The sequence below is a fragment of the Gambusia affinis genome, linkage group LG14 (genome assembly GCF_019740435.1).
Source record: "Gambusia affinis linkage group LG14, SWU_Gaff_1.0, whole genome shotgun sequence".
In the NCBI taxonomy this organism is placed as follows: domain Eukaryota; kingdom Metazoa; phylum Chordata; class Actinopteri; order Cyprinodontiformes; family Poeciliidae; genus Gambusia; species Gambusia affinis.
This window is the reverse complement of record NC_057881.1, coordinates 19571534-19583504: the sequence shown is the minus strand read 5'-3', so window position 1 is coordinate 19583504 and position 11971 is coordinate 19571534. Positions and strand designations below refer to the sequence as shown.

At 38.9% G+C, this 11971-nt stretch overlaps 1 protein-coding gene across 2 annotated transcripts in view; it reads left to right on the top strand.

The window, feature by feature from the left end:
- Window positions 1-1437: 1437 nt before the first annotated feature.
- ctnnal1 (catenin (cadherin-associated protein), alpha-like 1) overlaps window positions 1438-11971 on the top strand; it is a 58433-nt gene continuing 47899 nt past the window's right edge. For both annotated transcript variants that reach the window (XM_044137749.1, XM_044137748.1), the window contains exon 1: window positions 1438-1914. In XM_044137749.1, coding sequence (XP_043993684.1) covers window positions 1819-1914 — 96 coding nt within the window. In that variant the 5' untranslated portion in view covers window positions 1438-1818. The remainder of the gene's footprint in view (window positions 1915-11971) is intronic.

The window sequence follows — 11971 nt, the reverse complement described above, 5'->3', positions numbered from 1 at the left end:
TGTCACATCTATTTTCAAGTGGAAGCTTGAAATAGTCAAATCCCAGAGTTTACAAAGAATGCAGCACAACTCATAGGTTTAAAAAAAAAACAACCAAATACACAATTGTTGAGTAAAACAATTCTGTTTTTCAGCGCTTCATTTCCTCCGGGACTGGTGTAAGTGAATTTACCTGAAAATCTTCAAATGAAAGTGACGAAAAAGAACGTAAGCGAAGGAAAAAGCTACAAGCGGACGTATCGGAGTATCATTCTGAGCAATTTATCAAAACAAATAAAGGAAAGAAAATTAAAACGATAGAGTAAAACCTTTTACAGTGTTATGGAAGAGGTTTATGGCATCAATTACTTAATATGCTGAAATACTTCAGAGTTTTCTGTTTGGTAGAGTATCGGCCTTTGTTTCTAAAAAGATGATAAAAAGCGCCAAGCTCTTTGTTCAGCTACTCAACTATCTATCACTTTTGACCTGAAATTATGCTTATGGGCTTATGGGAAGCAGCTGTAAATAGTTTAGAAAGCTATTTAAAATGTCAGTGGGGGACATGCTTCTATTAGCAAAAGCACAAAAAATTCAGACATTTTTTCTGTTGTCAATGTTGCAGTTTTAAGACTTCATTAATAAGAACCAGTATAATGAAATCCCAGCCTGTCAGCTTGGGAACCTTGCTGCTTTCTCTGGGTAAACAAAAGTCAAAGGATTTTGGCCGTTGGGCAATGAGTTTCAGTCAATCTGCTCCTTTTCAGGAGAGGACTTTCGCAGTGGGGTTTAATTGTGCACTGTTTGATTGGTAACCTTTCTGTATTTGTAAAAGGAAAAAGATACTTCACACTTCTGCGATGATATTGTGCAAGTCCACCAGAATGTAAAAAGAATACGTGAATTCACCTAAAACCAGTTGAAATCATCAAAGTATGATATAATCCGCAGTCAACGCACATTTTTTCAGATCAAAAATCCACTGAGCCTACTCAGATTTTCAGAGTTCCCAGACGTTTTAGTTAATGTTTAACACATTAAAAACTAGAGGTCACTATGGCAGATTTACCCACATTGGCCAGGCTTTAAATATGGATACTCTATTCAACCAGAAATGAATCAGGAAGGAAGTTTTAGACAATAAAGACTAGAAATACCTTCCCTCCAAACCCCATCACTACTTTTTATACATTCTCTACACGTGAAAATAACCAATTGTTGTACCTTCCCTGGCTAAGCAGGAGCATCGATAATAAAAAGAGCATTTAAGTACATTTTTCTATGGTATTTGTTAAGATGAACCATTGATGATATTATAGTAAATCCCTATATCACAAGTAGAAAATGGATTGGCCTTTAATTATGTGAGAACAGAAACAGAAACCCTTGATGTTTATGCTGCACAATCTGAAGTGGGATGGCATAAATGAAAACAGCCAGTAGTGGGAACCTGCAAGTGTGTTCATGCTGTGCATGCGTGCCTATGTGTGAATGTGGTTGCCCACAGTGGTGTGCTGCAGTCCGCTCCCTGCTGTAGCTCAGTAAACTACATGGACATTAGCGGGCGTAGCGGCGCAGCCACCGACCAGGAGGGGGATTAAAGCAACGTGCGTGTGTGAAGAACTGCTCGATTACCGTCTGTGTGACGAAGTGCGAACAAAAATAACAACAACAACAAAAAAAAAACTCGGTGTTTTAAATCTCGAGTCCGCGGCAGCCAGTTTTGCAGCTGCTAACGCAGCGGAGATTAGGAGCGAACTCAGTAAGTGTTCGTCCGTGCGTCGTGATTGAGTGTTTGCGAGCCAGAGAGAGGGGGGAGAAAGAAAAAGCTCGGCGGGAATGGCTTCATCTCCGTGCGGCAACAGCAACTTTGATTCCGGCCTGGAGATCAAAACTCGCTCCGTGGAGCAGACGCTTATTCCGCTGGTGTCGCAGGTGAGTATTTTCGGAAGCTTTGTAACTTTTCCCACTGCTGTTCTGGGGGCTCAAACGAGGGCAACTCTTGTGTTTACCGGTTTGTGTCCAGACTGCGTGCTTCCCTTCTGGTGCGGCGTTTAAACGCAGCTCCGACACTTTAGATAATCTCAGTTATGTCACTGTAAATAGCCAATTCACATTAGCGTGACACCTAATCTCATGTTCCCCACTCGAACTTGCTGGGTACATTCAAAACATTCTAAACTCTTGCAAAGTATTGAATGTTTTCAAACTTTTATACGAAACACAAGAGGATTACTTTAAAAATTATCTAAATAAAGAAGTAAAATGATAACCATTAACAAAGCAATTCAATGAATTTCCAGACAGCCAATAGGATTAGGGTCTTAATTCCCTCTTTGCAAAAGTTTTTACTTTTTTCCTGCGCTCCGAAGTCAGTTTGGGAATAACGTGTCAAAGTCCAGAAGAATTTCCTAGAACTTCCTGGTCCGGAGGTGAACTGTGATTCCCACCTCTCGGAGCACGTGCTGTGTTCGACAATAAACAGATGAAAAATGAAAAACCCTCTTGAGTTTTCGCTTAGCAACTCTTTTGTAGTTCCAGTGGAACTTAGGTCAATTAGTTTCATAAGAACGCACACAGACAGTTACATTTGTTAAACCTGTACAGCTTACACCTGTAAGATGATTCATTTGCTTCCATTTAAGAAAAAAAATAAAATAAAAGCCACTATTATTTTGTGTATTTATTTTCACTTTAAAAAGCGTACATAATACAAAAACAATGCACATTAACCCAATAAATTTACTAGTGGCTTCCATGCCCCTATTGCTAAGAATCACTTGTTTACCTCCAAACTGACCTGAGAGGGGCCAAATTGAGAGTAAAGTTCTACAATCTTAAAAGTTCTGCCTCATAAAGGCCCCAACAGTTTATGGGAATGCCATTTTCTGAACCTTTAATTTGTCACCCTGTTACACAAGAGCTGCTAATTATTTGAATGAATAGAATACCATTCACCTAAACAACTGTAAAACATTTGGACTTTAGCTTTATAGCAGATACTCCAATAAGAAATGCTTTAAATGTCCCATTCTCGTTCCTTGCCTTATGGACGAGCGTTGGGATTTGTATAAATAACAGTACACTGCCAGCAGAGTGATGATTTAAAGTTTTATATAGCGTTTACATTAACTGCAGTGATGTGTTTGAGATGGGAGTTTTTTGTTTGAATTGGTGCCATGTAAAAAAAAAAACTTAATTGGTTTTTAATTGATTGATTAAGATAGTTGATAGTTGTTCTTGGTGCATTTTGGACTAACTGTAAGCTTCAGCCTTTGCAACCAACTGATTTGAATTTATGCTAATAAATTCAAAACTGTGTCTTTAGTAAGAGTGACAGATAGATGATTCTTCATTGATTTACAGTCACTTTTTGTCGCAACAGGTGGGAGAGGGGCATCACTGTGTGACTCTTCCTCCAAATTGGTTCCAGTCTTTTAACTAGTCCTAATTAGTAGGAGGCAGGTTTTTGTGTTTCTGCTGAGGCTGGTTCTAGTCTGGCACTTGTTTTCAGCCGGGCCAGAGGAGAGAATCGCTTCCTTTCAGAAGAATAGAGGGAAGCTAATGGAGAAATGTAGTGAATTAAAAAGAGGGAATTGTTTAAAACTCCAGAGTTTAGTTTGATTAGTGAATTTAAAACACTGAAAACACAACACATCAATGATGATAAAATGTTGGATTAGCGTCAGAATAACATAATCTGACTGTCTCTGATCGTCTCAGTTTATTTCGAATTCACTCGTAATGGAGGTTAAGTAGGTCAGTGCGCCGCTTACAACTCAATCACAGGCGATGATTTTCTCCTGAATTTATTAACTCCATTTCCACTTGGGTACTTTAGCACTTTCAGTTTTTTAAGATCTCCAGGTGGTGTCAATAAATCTTAATCTAAAAGCTCTGTCCAGCCCTTAATCAGCTGGTGGGAAATCCGGAGCTGAGGAGTGTTGAACTACATTTGGTAGTTTAAAACGACATTAGGTGGTGATATTAGTGCATCTATTGCAGGGTTGCTTGGACAAATAAAATCATTTGTGGTCTTAATCGTCTCAAAAGCATAGGATAAAACACAGGAAAGATTAAATGTTAACTGGATGAGAGTGTCATAATGGCCGCGCTCTGACTCAGCCCTGTTTGGTGGAAGAGCAAACCAGCACTTTTACAGAACAGTTAAGAACTGGCTACAGTACTAACACTGATTTAGGAACTGAAATCTCTTTGGTGAAGAAAAAAAAAAAAAGACTCTGGTCACACTTGTACCTTCTTGTACATCTCATTGAAAGGAGTTTAAAGTGCAGGAAGGGTATGATAAAACATTTTGCAAACTGTTTCAATAACTTTTAGGACTTTTGAAAACCTTGGTTTCAGTTACGGGCCCAAACCGAGAACAACTGCGTTTCACAAAGTCGGGGGGGAAAAAGAAACACTAATCCTTTGAATGCTAAAGTCTTTTTTTCTGTGTAGGAGTCTAAAGGGACAAAGACATGTAAAAGCCCTGTTGTTCTCAGTGAAAGACAGTGGCAGAGAAAGAGAGGCACCTCACTGTTGGGCATACAGAGTGGGTGGAAGAATGGTGGGCATGCAAGAGGTGTCCATGAAACTGTCATCCCCTCACCACCTCCCATCTCTTGTCTGCTTTCCCAAATAGCTTCCTCCCTCTCATCGCTCTGGCTCATTTCAGAGATAAGGTCATGTAGCGCTGGATGGATGGGTTGGTTATCAGAAAAGCACATCAGTTTAGGGGGTGTGCTTTCAATGTAGGATGTTCCCTTAAACTTTCAGTCATTTATAAAAACGGCTCAAGAAAGCTAAAGGGGAATGAAGAGCAGATCCTGGTGAAGTTATAGATAGTGTTACAGTTTATAAAGAAAATTGCCGTGATGTTATACAGACGTGTAAACTCCTTCCTGCGGAGATAGGCTGGCTCAGCTTTGGCGAACAGCAAAGAGAAATGTTTTTGTACGCTGCAGTGGCATTCAGATTATCAGCGTCTCCTGTTGAATAGTTGGGCCTCAAGGACAGCCTTCGTAATTTTCTTTTTCTGTTCGCATTGTGAGACGTGTCCCCATAGCAACAGAGCTTTCCAGTGCTCAAAGAAATTACCTTTTCAAAGACTATCAATTTCAAAATTGTTAACTATTGTTGGAGTGATGGCGTCAGTGGCTGTTGTGAGAAAGTTTTTTTTTTCATGTGTTGTAGTTAAATCAATTTGTGCCAAGTGTACCAAGTGATTAAGTAATTGAAAAATAGACTGTTTATCGAGCCGAGAACTTCAGCTGTCAATTAGATACAAAAATTGCTCGAAGAGACAGCCTTGTAAACACCAGATCCTTGTGCAGAGGCTCTGGACCCTCAGCTATAGAGAAACGATTACCTGTTGGAGGCGTCAGTGTCTAAGGGTTTATTTAGCAGCAGACTGCAGGCTAGCAAGTTAATAACTTAAATGTTGTTTATAAAATGATTTGGGTTGTTATATCTTTTTGTTGGATTTTTGACTGTACACCATTATACAGTGATTTATTTTTTTTTTTCTCAAGCTCATACTGTGAAATTCGCACACTGGCTGAAGCAGAGTGTGAATCACATATTTGCAAATTGGGCACAACACATGTCCCTATACCCTTTATATTGAAGCTCACACATAAAATGACTAGTTTAAAGGAAAAGCATATATTTAGTAGTGAAATTTACACTTGCTTTAAGACAATTACCCCCTTACACAGTTAATAGTAACTGCAGGATCATTGCTTAGTGGCATTTCTGAGAAACTGGAATCCATTTGAGGGGATTTCATTAAATCGTTATACTAAAATTGCACAAAATCATTATGTGCAAGTTTGCATGTTGCAAACTTCCAAAGCAACACCAAATGTTATTGAGTTTGTCTATTTATGCAACATATATGTTGTATAGGTTGATGTCTAACTAGCGAGAAGGAAAAAAAAAACCTTCTCCCCTCCCTGTCTTGTTGATGTGCCCAGGCCTCAGTTATCAGCTTCACTCCCACCAGGCTGTAATTACAGGCCTGGGAGTGTCCCCGCCTTGCACTTCTCTTACATACACACTCACAGCTCTGTGTCCCACCCACGTCCTTCTTTTCATGTTCACCTGTCATACTGATTCGTGGATTGTACATTTTAGGAAAGGGTGCAACATGTCGGCGTCTTTTACAAAGTTTTCTTTCAGTCTTAGTTCCCTGTTTTTTAATGTTTATAATGGATTTCCTGGCCCTTTTCTGTCATTTAGATTCTTTTCAAGACACAATTATCTTTTCACGCAGTTTTCAAAGCTGCTTTTCTCAGCAAGAAAGTTTTTATTTATTTTCTCTCTAGATGTGCTTTGCTTCACTTCCAGCCTCAGATTTGCTTTAAAGGACCTGATGAAGCAAATTAATTGCTCTGGTGGTGGTCAGAAATGCACTGGGCACCACACAGAGAGAAGGGGAAGGAAACGAGCACGTCTGCAGTTCTGTGCGTGTGGCCCACCTGTGATGTGGTCTATGACAACAGTGGAAAGCAATTAGCAATAATGTGGTGTGTATTTTCCTTGAGATCTGACCCCTATTTTCATGTGACGGTTGGTGAGCTAGCAGCTTTGTTATAGGCTTCTTTTTTTTTTTTTCTTTTTTAATCGAGTCGTGCTTCCCTAATAAAAGCCCTGCAGCCTAGCCTGGGTGCAGACATGGTGGTGTTTCTTTGGCAAATTTTACTTATTTATTTTCTTTTTTTAAAGTGCGTGGGAATACATAGTAGCGCAGAAGTAATATCTAAGACTTTGATCAGTTCAGTGCACATTTAAATACGTGTGACAACTAAGTCTTGTGGTTACACAGCCCTCTTGTCTCCATCAGTTTTCTTCCGGACAATGCATGGAGATTTGCTGTTATAATTGGGCCGGGAAAATCCGTTCCCTGTCTAAGTCTGTTAGCATCGACTTTGTCGTCCTCCCGGGCTTTCTGTAGCACATGCAGTATTGCTTTCCTGTGTGCTAAAGAGGGCAGTGGGTGAGAAGAAAAGCCACTTCTTTACATTTCTTTTTTTGCTCACAAACAGTTATTTTTCACCCAAATAAGAACTCAGTAGAAAGTTTTGCATTAAACGGCCCACTGGAAAAAAAAAAAAAAGAAGACTTAAAACAAAAGTTGTATATAATTGCAATTTGTAAGTAAAATGATGAAGTGTGGCTTGCTTTTGTATTTGTCACCCCTCAGTTAAAAACAACAATTATGTAGTGATGTAATTGATCTAACAAAAAAAAAAAGTCCCATCAGAATACACTGAAGCTGTTGACTTCAACAAGACAAAGATTTACTAAATAATTTGCAGAGTGTTGTGCTTCTGTCATGATATCTCCAGCCCCGTGGTTCAGTGACATGACAAATTTCCAGGTAGAGCTAAAGTGGATTCTCATACCCAGGCACAGAGGCAGCACTGTAGCCACGAGCTATAACAAATCCTCTTCCTTGAACCTCATGATGATAATGAAGACAAATGAGGCCCTGGAATGAAAGGATTACTGTGTGTGTGTCTGTGTCTGTGTGCGTGTGTGTGTGTGTGTGTAAGCTCTCACAAATCAAATTGTACTAATCCCATGGTAATATAGGGCACAATAAACCTTCATTGTATGTATTAGAACCTATGGGAGAAGGAGGAGGGCTCCCATAGTTTTCTTTTTTTTATCTATGCGCTTGTAGTACGGTGTCAACTATGCCAGTTTTGTTGAACTGATATTTAATCTCAAATGCTGATAATACTAAAACTATGTACAGCTGTAAGCCAAGCCAATTCACACCTATACAATTCATCAGCTGGTCTGTTTTTTTTAGGTACTACTTGAGATCAGATGCGTCTTCCTTTTTTTTTTTTTATGCGAACAAATGCAATTTATGCACCACTGCTGTTTGCAAGAAACAACTATAAGTCTTGCATGAGTCCAATTTAGCAAAGCAGCATGCTATTACACTATCATTGCTTTGTTCTCGAAACAAAAATAAAAATACAGCAGCCCAACTGTGATCACACTGACATGCTTTATTGCCACTTGGTTAATAGTATTTTATTTTTATTTATGCTAGTAGCTCATGTAACATGGGTGACGCATATTAGCTGCTGGTTGCTTGTGGCAAACAAGGCAGTTGAAAAACTTCTCCTAATGTGTGCTCACGCAAACTAGCATAGCTGTTTTTAATTGGTTGTTTTGTCAGACTTTAGCGCAGAGCAGGGATGCTCACGCTTTTTCAGCCTGCGAGCTGCTTACAACCAGTGTTGGGTAAGTTACTTTAAAAATGTAATCCGTTACAGTTACAAGTTACCTTGTTTAAAATGTAATTGTAGTGTAACTTTTTTGATTACTTTTAAAAAGTAATGTAACTAATTACTTTTGATTACTTTTTGATTACTTTAAGGTTTTAATGAGTATTGACCCATGTTCAACATTTTATTGTTCTTAGTGCACACTTGAGGTTAGTGCAATAATATGATTCTGCATTATCTGTTTCTCTCAGGTTAGGGAACTGCCTTGGACAGCAAGGCAGTTTATTAGCATTAGCCTTTTAGTTTAAATAAGATATTACCTATTTTTCTGACTTAATAGCCATGTTTAGTATACTGAATGGAGTAAGTAAATTATAGAAAACATTCTAATGATACCCCACATGCTGCTGAAAGTATTTAGGCTTACATTAGCATTTTGGCTAATTTCAGCTTATAGACTCATTTTAACAGACTGAATGGTGCACGTCCAGCTTACTTAACATACTTGTGACTTTCCACAAGCTAATGACTACTATTCAGCTAAGCTTAGCATTGATGCTAATTCTTAGCATCAGAACCCTGGGTCCAAACCGACGGGCACACTTTGGCAGGCCCCAGTTAAATTTCTTCAGGAATTTTCTAGTTTACTTTATGTTCAGGGGAATGCAGGGGAAGCTTGAATGACCAGGGTTGACCTTTGTCGCCTGTCTTGAAAGCTTCTCACTATTGGTATCATGGGAGTCATTACAAAGCTCAGTTTTCTTTAAGTGCCTATAACCGGGTCTGCCTCAGATGTTGGTGCAGTCACCTTTCATCAGACAATTTACTTCCAGTTAAAAAAAACAAAACAGTATTTTTTTTAATGCGCTTGATTGAATGACTGCGCATGGCCCCCAAATAATCCCATAAAAGTAAATCGATCTTTAAGAGACACAAGAGAGTTAGCAAGATTGCTGAAAAAGCTCGTACACATTCTGCTATTTAGGTTATTCAAAAGCTTGAACTAAGAGAGAACTTTTTTTTTTTAATAGTTTCAGTGAAAAACTTTTCACAAAGGTGTATACTTATACACTAAATGCTGATTGAGTATTGTTTAAACAACTGGAATGACCTGTACTCACTGGCTTGGGGGGTGTTAACTCTTTGCCCAATTGAAATGCTTGTGTTTTAGAGTCATATTGACTCTTTGTCTGAATTTGTACAGCTTCTTTTAGGCACTGAAATCCAGCCTATTATTATCTCTGCGGGGAGATCCAGCCCATTACCAGCTTGTATTTACAGTATATTGTTGTTTTACGGTGATGAGATATCTCATAAATGGGAGAGCGCATATGGGGAGCTCAACAAGCGGGTATATGGTGCCTAACGTAGCATGATGTTTGGCATCTGAGTGGGAGCTCCAGGAGTAGACTGAAACAGAGGCAAGCACACAGTTAAGAAGAAAAACAAGGTTAAATTTCATTTTGAATTTCTTGTTTAAAATGAAAGCAAGTCAAAAAAATCTCTTGGCGGCAACTCCATTAATTTCAGTATTTTAATTGAGAGGAGGATGACTTGCTAACGGTGTTGCTTCTGGAAGGAACGGTCCTATTTTTTAAGAAACTATTGTTCTAATGACATTTTTCATACAGCCATCTCAAATGTTTTGCAAAGAATGGTCCAAAAAAAGGGGGAGAAAATCAAATGTGCAGAGTGTGGACTAAAATGCCTTGTTGATGTAAAAAAAAAAAAAATCAAGATTGAGCAGATTGGTTTGAGAGGACAAAAGGGCAACAAATTCTCAAAATTCAAAATATGAATAACACCAAATCTAAATGCACAATAGTTGCACGTATTCATGCTGGGTAACAGTTTGCAAAGGCTTACCAAAAGTAGACAATAACTGGCAGCAAAAACATTGTCTTGTCTGATAGGTTTTGATTTCACCAGCGACATTCAGGTGGTGGGGTCACATATATGGTGAACGAATATTTCTATCTTGCATTATATGAAGAAGTTTAAACTTGTGATTACGCCTATTCCACGCTGAACAGCTCTGTGTGGACACGTCATGTCCGCTGCCTGAGATAAGATACTGTTTGGAGTTTGCAAGATCCGGCCTTCACTCAGGTAGTTATGTAAATCCACAAAAGCAGTCTATCAATCATATCACTTTTGTCCAGTATACAGCTCGGCAATTGTTGTACGACCTCTAAAGAAGTTGTGAAAAACGGGGAGGAACCATGCCGGATCTCCTAATGAAAACAAATCTGGGTTGGGTGGACGGAGGCAGGACTGGTTAAAGGCTCTCCAGTTCTGCCTCGGGAGAAGAGGGAGAAGAGTGTTGCGCTTCAGCTGATCCTTGTCGCTGTCCATGTCCATCCCTGTAATCCGCAGTGTACCCATCCTCTGATGATTATGTCCAGCAGGAAAATGTACTCTCAAAATGGTTTCTGGAACATGACAATGAAGAGTCCACAGACTGTTGCAGAACAGTCTCCGCAGCCACCAGTTCTCCATTAAATAGGGAACATTTGGGATGTGGAAAGGTAGAGCTGCATCATGGATATTTTTCCAACACCTTGTTGCTACAGAAAATCTTGCGGGTTTGAAGGCACAACGGGGTTCCGTTTGTGATTTAAGGTGGTTTTAATGGCACATAAATGTATCTCAAATGAGTTATCGTTTCGTCTCGGTGCATAGCAAAAAAAAAAATTGCATATTGTTTTCTTCGCGGAAATTTAGATTTTTGAACTGTTCAGTAGAATATCCACTGGGCCTGATTCTCAGGGTATCATTACCATGTGTTAAAGTCTAATGCTTTCATGAGATTTACACAAAAACTATAAATATAAAAAGGTATGGCATATCACTGAAATGAACTCGGCTCCAAAAATAACAGAACAAAATAATAAAATGAATAAATTATTGTTTACTTTGCAAAATATCTCTTTTTCTCTGCTGTTTATCGAGTAAGATACCAAGCTGATATTGACTGATTTAGTAGTGAGGCTGTCTGTCAGACACGCTGCATGTAGCTTCCCCATTGTAGGGTATCTTTCCAAATGGTTGAATCTCTTGGTTGTAAACAAGGGAAAGGTGTTGCAAACGGTTTTTTTTTTGCAGCACCTGTACAGCAACTCTTTCCTCCATATAGACAGACACTTTATTCTGTGTCTCATTAACAATAAAAGTAATTGAAACTGTAGGAATCGATTGATAGAAACTTTTTAAAATCTGACTTCCCAATCATACTGATACCTGAACCATGCCTACGCTAAAGACGTATCGACAAAAGAAACATTTACTGTTATCTTTTTTTTTTTTTTTCTGGGATACTCCATAACATACTCCACTAAATTATAATATAGAAAATAAAACATTTTGTGGACGTAGACAAATAAGCAAGAAAAGGCCACTCACTGTGCATGGCATATTCTTACACTCTGCTGCCTGGACAACCCCAGGTAAACACATTTCTCTTTGGCAGGCAGCTGTTCGTCTCCCACTGCTTTCCTGTTCATGCTCTCTTTGCTCAGCACAATCATGATTCTGGTGTCGGGAACATGAAATGGACCAGAAGACGCTGGGAAATGCTTTTGCAAAACTGTATTGCCTGCATCTATGATATCAGTAAAAAAAAACTTATGTTTGCTTTGATAATAAATGTTACATTAATTTAAAAAAAATTAAACGGCCTTTTAGGATCATGCAAAAGCAGAAATATTTAAATTCACCCTGAGGCTGTCCCGTGTGTCCTCTCT